The following is a 13,985-nucleotide window of genomic DNA, read 5'->3' as shown; positions in this document are numbered from 1 at the left end:
GCGACCTACCTCCCGTCCGCCCCCCCCCGCCAAAAATACACAACACTTCCCGTACCTGAACAGGCGGCATGCAGTCTGCCGAAAATCCGCGCTCGGAAGCAGGACGTGTCGCTCTGCGAACGGACCCTCTGCAGAGGAAAGACCGGAGGCTGCCTCCTCCCCTCCGGCGGACGCTCGCTGGCCATGGCCGATTCAGCACTGCAGTCTGGCCGCCCGAAGACGTGCCACCAAAAGACAGCCCGCGAAAGCCCTCCCACAAAGGAGAGAGAAAAGCTTTTTCAACCTGCACTTTTCCGCTCTTCATAGGTCACCGGTGTCACCCATGTTTATGAAAAGGAAGTGATGAATCGCTGAGTGATTCGCGTCTGCACGGTGCGCATTTAACCTTAGACAGAATAACTTAGATTTGGAAAATACCCTTCATTCGAGCTGAATGTGTCTTGGTCTCTGATTTAGGTTTTGCTGCACCGTATTACTGCTGTCATTTCCTTTAAGTTTACAATAGCCTCAGTGCTCTGTGGTCAGCCTGCTGCAGCTGTAGTGGCCTAAGGTGTTTTAAAGTTACCGTAACACCTAAATCCTCGGAACTTCCCCCAAAAGTTTCAATATTTACGCGCAGTGTCCGCTTGAGGGCAGCACTGCCCCAATGTATCGCGGCTCTATTTAAGAACATAAGTTTACAAAACGAGAGGAGGCCATTCGGCCCATCAAGCTCGTTTGGGGAGAACTTAACTAATAGCTCAGAGTTGTTAAAATCTTATCTAGCTCTGATTTAAAGGAACCCAGGGTTTTAGCTTGCGCTACACTAGCAGGAAGACTATTCCATACTTTAACTACACGCTGTGTAAATAAGTGCTTCCGCAGATTAATTTTAAAACGTTCTTCGTACAGAAGGATACAGTAAAGGGGTACGCAGTGCAATGTCACACGTCTGTAGAAGCCGCTATCCACAATAACCACATAAACACAACGTGACAGTTTTTCATCCCCCTTTTACCCATTTATACAAATGTCTTAACACTGGGGCTCAAACACGTAACCTTGAGTTGAAGAGTCTTTTTCCTTATCAGCTACCCCATATGTTACCCCTGTAAGATAAGTGTCTCATAATCAGCAGGACTGGCATCAAAGGGGGGCATGGACGGGCTTAGCCGCCCCTCGCCCCTCCCAAAATGACCTCAAGCCCCACCACTGCACATGGCCTGTCAGTGCTGCAATGTGGTTTACCAGCACCAACAGCAGTGAACCTGCGCCCCGGCCAGATGTGAGAGCTGTGGGACGGAAGCCGTGCCAATCTGACGTCGCTACTGTTGAGCCATGTAGTGCTCAAATTTAATCACTAGAGGGCAACATAGTAATGAAAATTGGCCCTTAACGACCCCAACTCGTAAAATACCTTCAAATCATTAAAACAGAAATGTTGGTGGCATGCTTGTATCTTACATGTAAAAAAAGATTTTTTTTTTAAATAGGAGATGTCATAAAAGACTATTTCTATTTGCGTTCAAAGGAACAACTATACTAGTTAGTACTGATAGTTAGTATTGATGTACATGTAAAATAAATGACTAAGATGTTGTAGTTAGTTCACCACGCAGAAACACCACCAGACGTCATATCCAATAAGGGACGTGGGGGGGTCTTGTCCCCTGACCCATCCCTTGCCTGGTTCACCCCAAAGCATCGCTAGGTGATTCAGTGGCCCAGTTAATATGTAACAGCCGGGGAACACGTGCAACGCCGTCCGTGCATTAAAAGCCGATCCGCTCGCAAACTGCCCTCAGTATTGGCGAAGGCTTGAGGAGGACCATCACCCCGAAGGTGAGCGCGTTCATTTCAGATAAGACAGCTGACACGTAAATAACCCCAGTCTCACATAAATACTCCTCGTGTGTCTGACGTATCATAAGTTAAGAGTAATAGAATTACATTCTATAATTACAGATTGTCGATCATTAGTATTTTTTGTTATTGACGTGAAATGACGATTCATGGCAGATGGCTTAATTTCTTAATTTTCCACTGCATTTATGTACAGTGCATGAAGCCTTTACTGGCAAGCAGGTTAGGGTTTTAAGTCTTAAATATCTAAATGTCATGTCGAAATCGTTTTGGAGACTTTCATGCTGAGGGGCCCCACTTTGTAATCATTAATGAAACCAGATAGAAGCGGTTCAGTGTTTGCTGTGAGCTTCCAGGAAGCCTCATCAGCCAATCATCCTCCAAAGTAAAGAAAACAGGAGAAGGCCACACTGCTTCCTGAGCAGCGGCCGAACGACGGGCCAAAGGTCACAGCTTTTCCGGAAGAAAAACGACCATCTGCAGGCAAATTATTATTCTGTGCCATATATAAATACCAGCGCTGCTCAGAAATTATTCCGCAAAAGTAATTATGGCAGCAATTAGCAGCATTCAAGTCACGCTGACGTTAAAATATGCTTTAAAAACATAAGGAAGACGTTTTCTTTGTTTTGCAGTGAACCACAGAGACCTAAAATGTTCCGAACGCTCTGCCTTCTCCTGATTCTGGCTGCTGCCCTCCAGGGGGCAGCGAACCGCGTCTATGTCCACCCCTTCAATCTCTTCGCCTACAACAACTTCACTTGTGAAATCGTCCAGGCTCAAGCCCACAAACCTTCCGAGATGTTAAAACCGTCACCCGTCGACCCCCAGGGATCCATCGAGCCCGATGGCGCCGCCCTGCAGGAGGAGAGTGAAACGGATCAGGCCGTCAATCAAAAGGCAGCTGTCCTTGGCGAGCTGCTCAACTCTCTGGGGCTGCGGCTCTATGGAGCCCTGAGGCAGCGGAAGGCTACCAACACCCTGTTCAGCCCAGGCAATGCATTTGGGATCCTCAGCACCTTCTACCTGGGTGCATCCAATGTAACAGCTGACAGCCTCCAAAGGCTGCTGGGCCTGAGTGCTGACACCGAGAAGGTCTGCTTTCCGCTGTTCGACGGCCACAAGGTTCTCCGGACACTCCGACACATCAGCAGCCAGCTCAACGAGAGCGCTGCCGACGAGTTCAGGACCCGCATGTGGACCTTCGTGGGCAGAGAGGGGGACCTGTCACGCGAGTTCGTGCGGGGCATGCAACACTTCTCGGACGCCTCCTTCGTACGTTCCGTAGACTTCGACCAGGCTGGGGGCGCCGAGACCCAGGTCAACTCCTTCATCCAGAGGACGTCAGCCAGCACTGTCGAGCAGCTGTTTGACGACATCAGCCCGTCCACAAACCTCCTGTTTGCCAGTTCCATGCATCTCAAGGGTAAGCATTCATGACTGAAGGCGACACACATTCTCCACAAGTGCTTCTACTTTATTACACGAGGGACAGCAAATTGGTGGGTCGTTTCCTTCCTTGGCATGTCGTCCATCTTCTTCTCAGGGCGGTGGAGGACAGCGTTCCCGCCAGAGGCAACGTCTCTGCAAAACTTCTGGGTCGATGACAAGACCAGTGTTCCTGTCCCTCTTATGAGCCGTGTGGGAAACTTCATGTATGTGGACGACAAAGCCACCAAGAGCACAGTGGTCAAGATGCCCTTGAAGAAAAAGGTCTACATCCTGACAGCTCTTCCGCACAAGGGGACCAGCCTGGACCACGTGGAAGATCAGCTCTCTACCAAGCTTCTCTCAAGCTGGAAGCAGCAATTTAAGGAAGGGTAAGGCCTTGTCTAAGGTGCCGTTGAACATAAACACCATCTGACATGGAGGAACCAATATGAACCAAGTGCTTGGTACTTATTGTCTAATGGAGCCTAAATGCAATTACCTTTATAAAGAATATCCTCATGGTTATGAAGTGGAAGCATTCCTCTTCATAAGCGAGCGATGTATCTGGACGTCTTCTTTGCCAACTTGTCCAAGGATACAGCTGGCAGTTGTCCAGCAGCATTTCACAGTCACTGCAGACGTTCTTGCGGAGGAGAGTCCATTAGTCTGGGGCTGTGATTTAATGCCGCAAAGACAGCAAGAGCAGAACTGAAGAACGTTGTCAACAAGGATGTCTTTGACTTGCAGGTTGCTCGAAGTGTCCCTGCCCAAGTTCTCACTGAACAGCACAAGTGACCTCAAAGGCATCCTGTCTGACATGAAGCTCTCTTACCTGCTGGGTGAAGGTGCTGACTTCAGTAGACTCAGCACCAAGAAGGACTTCAGGCTGGACCAGGTGAGGTTATACATTATTTTTATAATACTGGAAGTAGAAGCAGGGATGATGTTACATAGGATTTCTGCAGAATTCCTGCACTTTGTTTGACTCTCTGTCATTCCCACTGAATGTCTCGACAACAGAGGATCTACAAGCAGTAAAACACGACAGAATGTCTCTGGTCCGCAGGTGCTGAGCCACGTGGGGTTCCAGGTGTCCGAGGAAGGCGAGGAGGACCCTGCAGGGCCCGTTGTCGATATGGTGCCCAAGAAATTCGTGGTCGACAGGCCCTTCTTCTTCGCAGTGGTGGAGGAGAACTCGGATGCCATCCTTCTGCTTGGGAGAATAAGCAACCCCAGCCTCTAAGGCTCCTGGGAAAACCTTCTGTTCTGACTGCAACTATGTCTCCTGAAGGACTTCACTAGAAGTTACCTGAGCTCCCACATGCATGAGAGCCAATCTTTCTTTTGAATTTGTGTTTAACGAGATTAAAAGCGTATTTCCCTGAGACCACGCGCATTCATCTAGGGCACTCTGCGGATTGTCTGCGACCGTAAGAAACGTCAGGTTTGATTTCGGGCCATTAATTCCCTCATGAGCTACCATAGTGGAATCCTCTTCCATTGCAGCCGGAGTCTCTGACCAGCTTTCCTCTTTCGATCAGGGTAAGAAGTAAGCAAAGCAGATAATCATTCAACTGAATCACAAAACTAGCAGCCCGCCCAGTGATTTCAGTTGTATTGCTTATTCTGACGTACCAGGACACACGGCTGGAGTGCATCAAGCAGGGAAATAGCGTTCTTCAAAAGTATTAAAGGTGACATATTTGCTGAATTAGTATTTTTTTTTATTGTGCAGTTTATTTTTGATGTCACGAGAATTATGTTGTAATAAAGTCGGAATAAGATATATTCCTAAGCAAAATAAAACTGACATTTTCCTTGCTTCTCCAACGCTGTGCATACGAAAAACTTATGCAAATAGATGCCATGTGTAAATAAACTGCTACCATACACACTTTATCCTAGTGTCTTCCGCAAGGCCAAACCTAAGAAACGCTTCCTAACTTAGTCACCATTGACAAGCGCCACAGACAGGCGTGAGCGAACATTTGTACCACGCAGTGCCAGTATCCTCTCCTCAGCGTGCTAAGAAGCTGCTCAATCAGCTGAGCCGTGTGCACGTCGCAAAACGCTTCCCTTCCCTCCGGCCATTTTAAACATTTACTCATCGAGGGAACTGACGAAGCATAAATCATTTCTAAACTGACCGTAAAACACTGCCTCCGGTCGCCCCATTCACACCGGGGGACACATGTTTTAATTATAGAAGACAATTAGCATGGCCTGCGTTGGCCAGCCAGACTTTTTCTGGATCACAGAGGTAATTTCTGCTGCAGCAGGAAGACTTCACGGATTATAAGGACGACGATCCTAATCCCAGAAGGATGGGGATTCAGACACAGACGCACAGGATCAAAGATTCAACAAGATAATCGCAGTGGAGCTTCACAGCACAGTAATCTTTTATTGACGGGGGAGTCGAACATTTGTACATTTAAAACAGCCTTCAGCAGACAGTTTTGTGCAGACATAACTTCCCAAAGACCCAAAAAAACGAATCGGATTTTTCCTTACAAGGCATCACTACAATCAGTCCCGTCCACCTGATTCAGGGCCTCAGTGCCTGTGAGGAAAACTGCAAGGTCCTCCAGCGCCGCGATTCGACATTGTTTAGTCCTGCATCTCCAATCACAGCGGACAGCGACCCTTTACCAGAAATGTGCCGCTTCAGCTCAGCCCTGATACCTCTGATTGAAGCCCCCAAAACACCTGCTTATGTTCCTTCGGGAGAAACAGGATATAAATATTTCACCAAACGCTTGTCCTCAGCCTCCCCAGCCGACGCCATCTGCGCCTGACGGAGGTAACCCCCGGAACAGCCCCTGGTCCAATCCGGAACTCTAGCGTCGACATCTGTAGGGAATCGCATTCCCACGGAGATGACACAACGTCACAGACAATCACAGGCCGGCGGGCTGTGTGGACTGGGGTGCGGACACCTCGGAGGGGACAGTGTCCCGGGCCCCCTGGACCAGGTCGAGGAGGGCGGGGAACAGCGTCACGTCGCTGGGCTGAAGACCCATCTTCTGGATCTGCAGGGGGTGGGGGAGGACGGCATAAACACATTCCTCGTTTCCAGAATGTTCTGAATGAGGCGCACACAGAGTCACAGCCAGCCGGGCGGGATGGGCTTTGGACCGGGAGGAAGGCTCACCTGCTCTCCCAAGTACTCGACGTCCAGAGCCAGCTGCAGCCGGATCTTGCTGTCATCGGTGGGACCTCCACCGGAACCCACAGGGTTGGAGGTCGCCGTCTTCCTAGCCTGCTTCAGCCTCTTTAAGCTCTCCTCCATCTTCTTCACTGAACTCAGCACATCCGATATGGTCTCATGGTACCTGTGTCCACGGCAGCCAGTATGAACAGAAAAAGCAGACAAGCGATGAAACGAGAAAACAGCAGGCAAACAAGTAAGCAGATATCTGAATGTAACTAAGATCATATTAACTTCCTTCATATCGAGGTCACATGGTCTATGAGTGATCAATGGGAGGAGGGCCTGGCTGGCCGCTGGGGGTTACCTCTGCGTGCAGTCACAGAGCGTGATGCGCAGCCACTCTTGGATGATGACGGGCTTCAGCATATCCCTGCAGTCACTCTGCAGCTGGAGCAGTGGCCGCAGGGCGTTGTCCACGTAGGCAGAGGCTCTGGTGGGGACCTCCTGTGGAGGCAGACGGCGAAAGCTTTCAGAACAGACACAACGCGAACTCTGCTGTAAAACATGCTTTTCATACAGCACAAATTTTCTTACATAGAGGACACCTTAAGCTAGCTGGGCGGCAGTGAGTGGGGCTTCAGTGGGCGTGGCCTCACTGGGTGAAAATGGGCAGGGCACTGAGGGTGGGCGTGGCCTCACTGGGTGAAAATGGGCAGGGCAGTGAGGGTGGGCGAGGCCTCACTGGGTGAAAATGGGCAGGGCACTGAGGGTGGGCGAGGCCTCACTGGGTGAAAATGGGCAGGGCACTGAGGGTGGGCGAGGCCTCACTGGGTGAAAATGGGCAGGGCACTGAGGGTGGGCGAGGCCTCACTGGGTGAAAATGGGCAGGGCAGTGAGGGTGGGCGAGGCCTCACTGGGTGAAAATGGGCAGGGCAGTGAGGGTGGGCGAGGCCTCACTGAGTGAAAATGGGCAGGGCAGTGAGGGTGGGCGAGGCCTCACTGGGTGAAAATGGGCAGGGCACTGAGGGTGGGCGTGGCCTCACTGGGTGAAAATGGGCAGGGCACTGAGGGTAGGCGAGGCCTCACTGGGTGAAAATGGGCAGGGCACTGAGGGTGGGCGAGGCCTCACTGGGTGAAAATGGGCAGGGCAGTGAGGGTGGGCGAGGCCTCACTGGGTGAAAATGGGCAGGGCACTGAGGGTGGGCGTGGCCTCACTTGGTGAAAATGGGCAGGGCACTGAGGGTGGGCAAGGCCTCACTGGGTGAAAATGGGCAGGGCACTGAGGGTGGGAATGGCCTCCTTGGGTGAAAATGGGCAGGGCCTCACTGGGGCCACAGAAGTCACCTTGTTGGTGCGCCGGTAGAGGCGGGGCACTTCAGAGGCACTCCTCAGGTAACTGAAACACCTCTCCCCCAGGTGCTGCGTGACCTGGCGGCTGACAGCGGGAGTGCAGCTGGACAGGGCGGCCTGGGAGTCTGCTAAGGATTCTGGGTAACGGCAGGGTTGGATGTCAGCTTCAGCACAGCAGAACGTTTGCAGGTCTCAGACCGCAGTGAAATGACAAGGAAGGCCTCCTCCCACCATAATGAGGGACGCATACCTGAAACCACAGTGAAGCTGGTGAAGCCAATCAGCTCTAGCTTCTGCCGGATGATGCCAGAAAGTTCTGGAATCTGCGGGGGGGTGGTGGTGGAGTAAACCTTCATTTTAATGTGTGTATTTTACTGCTGCATATAATGTGTTAATGGGAGGCATCTTAACATACACAGACCGCAGAGAGGGAGGGTGTTTGTAATTAGATACGGCATCGTTACTCCGCAGACTGGAAGCTACCCCCCGCTGAGATTAACCCAGTTTCATTACGAACAAAGCAGCACCTTCTCCTGCAGCATGTCCAGGTCGGCCATGACGAAGGCCATCTGCCGGCTGCTGAGCGTCGTGGGCCCAGCTGCCTCGCTGCCCGTGTCCTCCTGGGAGGTGCGGCTCGACGTGGACGAGGCCGAGCTGGGGAGGGTCTTCGCCGGCTCCTTGCTGACACTGGCGGCCGGGACACGCGTCAGCACCTGCGGAGAGAAAGGCCCCCGTCACGGGGCGCCGGGTTACCGCCGGGGCAAGCGCCCATCGGGCCCGGATGCCGGTGTGTGGGGCGGAGGGGCTCACCTCCATCATGAAGGTGGAGTAGCGGGACAGCAGCTGCAGTGTTAGCTTCCAGAAGCGATGGGCCAGCTGCGGTAGGTAGACGCCCTCGGCCCAGCAGCGCAGCAGGCAGGTCCAGAGCATGTGGGACACGTGCAGGCGAAAGGCGCCACCTGCTGGAGGGGAGGAGGCAAACGTCACTACTGCTGTCCAACAGGCCCACCCTGCACAGCGCCACCTAGTGCCCATGACCCAACACTGACCTGGAGCCTCCACCAAGCACTCCGTTATGGCATTTTCCAGACTGCCTGCGATCTCCTTGTAACTGCAGGTGCAAATATGGGGGGGGGTGGGGATTAAGCAACATGCTAAACACACTCGGCATTGTATTGACAGTCGACGACGGGACTAGAGGAGACCTTGTGATCCTCTGCTCTGCGCCAGCCCTGATGTCGATTTTTAAGCTGGACTTAAACCACACACCAGGAGGGGGAGCCGTTTCGCTCTCGAATCACATCAGGAACGTCACGAGCATCACGCGCGGCAAGAAACAAACTCAAACAGAGGACTCGAGTGCAAGCCGACTGGCTGGGGGGGGGGGTGGTGAGGTTAATCATTGGCAGTCGGCACAAAGCCGCTGGCCAAAAGATCATAATGTGAGGGGGAGGGCGTCTCTGTGTCTCCATCTGTCGTTACCCAATCGAACCCGAACGTCATGTGGCAAAAGAGCTTCAGGAGACACAGTTAAGATGCGATGCGCTTGGCGGTTTGGGGATCCCTGCGTTCACCCAGAGAATTACGGATATGGGGCAACACCGAGAATGGGCGCAACTGACGAGAGGAATAAGAGAGAGGAGCAGCAGCTGTGCGGAAGGGAGGGATGACAGGGACACGAGAAGATGCAGGCCGGAGAACAGAGCGCAATTCCTGCGGACCTTGGCATGGAATCCATGACAGCAAACATGCTGATCGGTCTCTGACCGGATCCTTATCTGCGAGGGACAGGGACCCACTGGCAGACCGATAGAGCGGAGTGACAGGTATCTACCCACACAGCCAATGGCGACAGCCAATGGTGGCCGACTGACGCGGCAAACAGGAAGTCAGGGCACAGACGGATGTTAAGGTGGATGTTAAGGTGGATGTTAAGGCATTTTGAGGTCTCCCCAGACTAACGGCGCAGTGACAGCAGGATTCACTCACCGGAGCTGGAAATAAACTGGAAGGTTCCACTTGTTCTGGAAACCCTTGTAGGCTGTATGCGCTCGCAGGCGCCTCACGCTGGCCTGGGAGCCACACTGCCGTTCGAACCGCCGCACGAAGTCCATGCTGATCGTGTACTTCTGTGGGGGGAGTCACAGGCATACTGAGAACCTATGGTGGGGCGGGGGGGGTTGGGGTCAGGCAGGGGATAACCATGGAACTGACCTCGTAGAAGACATCAGGGTTCCCGGGATTGAAGAGAGAGGGGGCCCTTTCCTCCAGCGCTCTGACCATCTCTGGCCATACCGAGTTCACCATGAAGTCGTACCCAGGAACGATATCGGCCTTGTCACTGCAATACAAAGCACAGTGCGGACAGAGTTAGAGCCCCGTAGGTACTGGGCGACTGCACGTCACACACAAACCAAGACCTGTGACCACAAACCCCCCCACGGACAGGTACCTGGAGATGGCCCCCCCCGTCACTTCCCTCAGCAGCCGGCAGTGGTGTGGCCCAAATTCCAGCAGCTTCCCGTACATGTTCTGCAGGGCGGGTGGGCCAGACTTGGTGCACTGCTCTACCACAACCTGCGGGGGCAGTATAAGGCTGACAGTGGGGGAGGGTACCAGCATAGGGGGTGGGCCCAGCAGTGGCGCTGGCTACCGGTGCCTCACCTGCTCCACATAGGGCTTGACCAGCACCTGGCCCACCAGCGCCTCGGCGTCCCGCGTCTTGTCGATGGTGGCGTAGGTGCGCAGGCAGTGTCTCACCATGTCCACACTGGAGGTACGCAGACCCTCCACCAGCAGGCCCTCCAGGGACTGCTGCAGCATGGCGGTGATGCCAGCAATGCGCTGCCATGGAGACGGGGGAGGGGGGGGGGGGTTATACCGCTATTCATTACTACCCCACACAAGCAAAATGCCGCAAGAACAAAACTGGATAAATTTAATGAGACGGCTCAGAACCAAAGGCTACTGCTACTGCAGTCCAGCGTGACCCAAACCCGCCCCTTCAGTGTCCCAGTGCCCCATAATCTCACACTGTTGTGGGACTCACCGGCCGAACGCGGTCCACCAGCGGCATGCCTTTGCTCTGCACAGCGTGGAACTGCAGCTGGTTGAACTCGGTGGCGATCCGCTCCAGGATTTGCCCAGCGAGTGGAGGGCTAGACAAACACAGAGAGCCAACGCAGTCTGGTGAACAGGGGGGCGTCGTCAGGAAGGGGCCACACGCTGGCGATAAGAGCGCCTTAACCAGCCAAAGAAAGCAGTTCGTTTTCTCATGGGTTTGTCTCCTAAACTGGCAAAATAACACAAATGGACTGAAAAACACACACTATGCTAACGGTGGTTTTAAATCTCAGTTGCATCTTTTTATTGGCGATGAATGATGGGGTCTATACTGCCAAAATATTCAGCTTTCATCAATCTTGTGGCATTTTGGCATAGAGTGAGTCTAAATTAAGTCTCGTCAACAAAAGGCATAATTATAAAGTCAAACGGAAACACAGCACTAGCAGACACTCATTACCTAAAAATGCAGTTATACCTACTGAGAGATTTCAGCAGTAATGGCATTTGATCAGTGGGGACTACTGACCCCTACTGGTCAAAATGTCCCCTTTACGAAATTCATTACGAAACTGAAATATGCCAAGCAGACTGCTGTTCTACACGGACGCTCACGTGGAACATCGGCAACATTCAGGGCTGCAGAGCTACCTGTTTACGTCTGGAGAGGCTGTGTCCTTGGAACTCTGAGCGTGGAGAATCTTCTCAATTTTCTCCACTGATCTCACAACTTGGATAAGTCTCAAAACGCACATCTATAAGAGTGAGAGAGAGAGCACAAAATAAAAATATATGAACGTTCCCCATGAAACCGTCGCTTTTTATGGGAAAAGAAAGACTTGTTGCATTCCGAGCCTGTTTGAGGCGGCAGCCTGAGCCCAGAGTATTAACAGCATACAAGGTCTATTTAAAGCAAATGACTCTTTACGCTGATTTACCTTCTTCTTCTGTATATCATCCTGCTTGCATAACCGCTCGTCTATGGCTTCAATGACTTCATGTACAGATGATCGGAGACTCTATCAGAGACAAAACGGCCACAGATACAATGAACAGGAAGTCACTCAGGCACAGATCACGACAACCAAAACACAGCAGAAGGGATGGATAGCAGAGTTTTACATGGGGATCAAACTAAGATCCAAATGAAAGGGCAGAGCTGGGCTTCTCACCAGCACTTCTTCCCGTAACTGGCCAAGGGGGACAGACAGCTGGCTGAGGGTCTTGTCCATGCCAGCCTGATGGGGCAAGATCAAACATGCAATTAGTAACATTGTAACCGACACATTCCATCAGGCATCACTTTGTCTTTGAAACAGCCTGTGATAGCAGCAGGGTTTTTAAATTCTAAATAATAATTACATAATAATAATAATCCCTTAAACATCACTGTCTAACTGTATGGTGACCTACACTAGGAGCCAAAATTCTGCAATTCCTTCCAGTTTTTTGAGATTGCAGACCTTTATTCAACCGTTGTTCCTGTTACGTATTTAATTGTCCAATGTTTGATAATTGTAACATTCTTTGATCGTTTATAAACATTAGCGTCAATATTTGTGTAGTAATTTTTAAAGCACGATGCCAGAAATGCTGGGTGTTTCCACAGCTTTCATCACAAGTTCGTTAAATTAGCTAAGCAAACGAGACGATTTAAAAATATATCTTAAACTACAGTCCTTAAACTGACTGACCATGTATATCCTTTATGTAAATAATTTCCCTTAAATAATTGTACTAAATCTTAGAACCTGCTTGGGTTTCAAAAACATGTTTGATGAAGTATACTGAATTTACACAGATAAACCAAAAAGCCTTTTAATAAACTATTACACTAATAAGTACCAGCTTGTGTTAAATAATAGGTGACATGTTTATGCATATCAGTGCTGCTCCTGAAGCATATATGGACCATCAGAAGGACAGACAGGACAAAAACTCACCAAGTTCGTGGAAAGGTTGACGAAGTCTGCGTAGTCCTTGTTGATGAGCTCCACCATGGCCGTCTTGAGGAGCTTGTAGTAGAGCTCCAGGTCCTCCCGCATCTCCTCCAGCTGCACACGCTTGCGGCATTCTGCCACAAAGTGGTCCACGTCGAAGTCATCCTGCCCAGGAGCACGAGAAACAGAATCTATCAGCGAAAAGGAAAAAGGGCTCCAAAGCCCTTAACAGGACAAGGTACCAAACAGAAACTAGAAGGCAGTAGAACAAAAGTACAAGATTTCTTTCTGAGCAAGGAGACATTTTACTTTAAAGAACGACATGGGTAGCTTAGGTCTTCCAGTAACAGGGGTACAAGCTTACATATTCTGATATTACAGGGTACAATACAGAAGACACGGTACAATTTAATTAGAAAGTGCTGGTTAACAGCAACCTGGTGAAAAAAGAACCAGGCGGTGCAGGAAAGGACCAAACACAATAATATATTATCCACAAAATGATGAGAGGAGAAAAATTATATCAGTATCAGCCATACCTAATAAGATGCTGAGAACCACGGCATGCTTTAAATATAAAGCAACTGTAGGAATTCGACTCAATAGTCCGGCAATTTTAGCATAGGCAACCAGGGGTAACACATTCAGTGAACTAGCTAACAGTGCTTTAATAAAACAGTATAATTAGGCTGACAGACAGGAAACATGCAACAACGTTAATGGCCAGTTAACCGGTTAAAATGCAGCTGCCGGTTAAAATGCAATTACAAATAAAACCATGACTCTTTAAAATTGATTCTTTTAAGGTTTCACTAAAGAGTAGCTTTTTATGCTAAGCATTTTAAAGTCGTTTCCTTATTAACGTATCCTGCCATCAAAGTAGATGAAGGACCCAACAGCCAACCGGAGTCAGAAAGGGCTCATTCAGAGACATTTTCTTACCTTCATGAACACCTCTCTGTCAAAACACAAAGCGTCAGGCCCCTTTGGGAGATTCATCCTCAATTTACGGCCACCTTAAAGGACAAAACACGTTTACAATATACGAAATGATATACAAAATCTACTTCATTATTCCAACTGACAGATATCAGGGTTTAGAAAACGCGAACACTTCCGCCAACATGGCACTAGAAAACACCATAGAAGGGTGTGCATATTGTGATCTGTGCCCGAGAGAAACTCGTAGCGCCACCTAGAGGTCT

At 50.5% G+C, this 13,985-nt stretch overlaps 3 protein-coding genes across 5 annotated transcripts in view; 1 reads left to right on the top strand and 2 right to left on the bottom strand.

The window, feature by feature from the left end:
- phactr2 (phosphatase and actin regulator 2) overlaps positions 1 to 507 on the bottom strand; it is a 35,184-nt gene extending 34,677 nt beyond the window's left edge. Inside the window, exon 1 of one of the 2 annotated variants that reach the window (XM_049006461.1) lies at positions 56 to 507. In XM_049006461.1, the coding sequence (XP_048862418.1) occupies positions 56 to 185 (130 nt within the window). In that variant the 5' untranslated portion in view covers positions 186 to 507. The remainder of the gene's footprint in view (positions 1 to 55) is intronic. The other variant, XM_049006464.1, reaches the window with a different exon arrangement.
- Positions 508 to 1,682: 1,175 nt separating this feature from the next.
- Positions 1,683 to 5,103, top strand: agt (angiotensinogen). Its single transcript, XM_049006468.1, has 5 exons — positions 1,683 to 1,821; positions 2,478 to 3,268; positions 3,389 to 3,662; positions 4,021 to 4,168; positions 4,340 to 5,103. The coding sequence occupies exons 2-5, from the start codon at positions 2,497 to 2,499 to the stop codon at positions 4,514 to 4,516; spliced, it is 1,371 nt and encodes a 456-aa protein (XP_048862425.1). The 5' UTR covers positions 1,683 to 1,821; positions 2,478 to 2,496; the 3' UTR covers positions 4,517 to 5,103.
- A 542-nt stretch (positions 5,104 to 5,645) lies between these two features.
- On the bottom strand, positions 5,646 to 13,927 carry cog2 (component of oligomeric golgi complex 2). 2 transcript variants are annotated; one of them, XM_049006459.1, is made up of 18 exons: positions 13,723 to 13,927; positions 12,784 to 12,945; positions 12,013 to 12,078; positions 11,779 to 11,859; positions 11,492 to 11,595; positions 10,827 to 10,935; positions 10,442 to 10,621; positions 10,230 to 10,354; positions 9,992 to 10,118; positions 9,767 to 9,906; positions 8,827 to 8,888; positions 8,588 to 8,739; positions 8,305 to 8,490; positions 8,028 to 8,100; positions 7,772 to 7,914; positions 6,792 to 6,931; positions 6,428 to 6,608; positions 5,646 to 6,305 (listed from the first exon to the last, which is right to left on the bottom strand). In XM_049006459.1, exons 1-18 carry the CDS (start codon positions 13,777 to 13,779, stop codon positions 6,174 to 6,176), a joined length of 2,220 nt encoding a protein of 739 aa, XP_048862416.1. In that variant the 5' UTR covers positions 13,780 to 13,927; the 3' UTR covers positions 5,646 to 6,173. The 2 variants fall into 2 exon arrangements, with proteins under 2 accessions (XP_048862416.1, XP_048862417.1); XM_049006460.1 differs by having other exon boundaries at positions 8,588 to 8,736.
- Positions 13,928 to 13,985: the final 58 nt, after the last annotated feature.

The sequence above is a fragment of the Brienomyrus brachyistius genome, chromosome 3 (genome assembly GCF_023856365.1).
Source record: "Brienomyrus brachyistius isolate T26 chromosome 3, BBRACH_0.4, whole genome shotgun sequence".
In the NCBI taxonomy this organism is placed as follows: Eukaryota; Metazoa; Chordata; class Actinopteri; order Osteoglossiformes; family Mormyridae; genus Brienomyrus; species Brienomyrus brachyistius.
Note: the sequence above shows the minus strand (reverse complement) of the source record. Positions and strands in the feature narration are given on the sequence as shown.

Bases quoted from the DNA above. Each gene is read 5' to 3' on its own strand.
- cog2 (XM_049006459.1), bottom strand. From the start codon at position 13,779: ATGAATCTCCCAAAGGGGCCTGACGCTTTGTGTTTTGACAGAGAGGTG. The intron at 11,860-12,012 runs GTGAGAAGCCCA...TGTCTCTGATAG, and splicing joins AGTTACGGGAAGAAGTGCTG to AGTCTCCGATCATCTGTACA. The intron at 8,491-8,587 runs GTGAGCCCCTCC...TTCTCTCCGCAG, and splicing joins ACTCCACCTTCATGATGGAG to GTGCTGACGCGTGTCCCGGC.
- agt (XM_049006468.1), top strand. From the start codon at position 2,497: ATGTTCCGAACGCTCTGCCTTCTCCTGATTCTGGCTGCTGCCCTCCAG. The intron at 3,663-4,020 runs GTAAGGCCTTGT...TTTGACTTGCAG, and splicing joins AAGCAGCAATTTAAGGAAGG to GTTGCTCGAAGTGTCCCTGC. The intron at 4,169-4,339 runs GTGAGGTTATAC...TCTGGTCCGCAG, and splicing joins AGGACTTCAGGCTGGACCAG to GTGCTGAGCCACGTGGGGTT.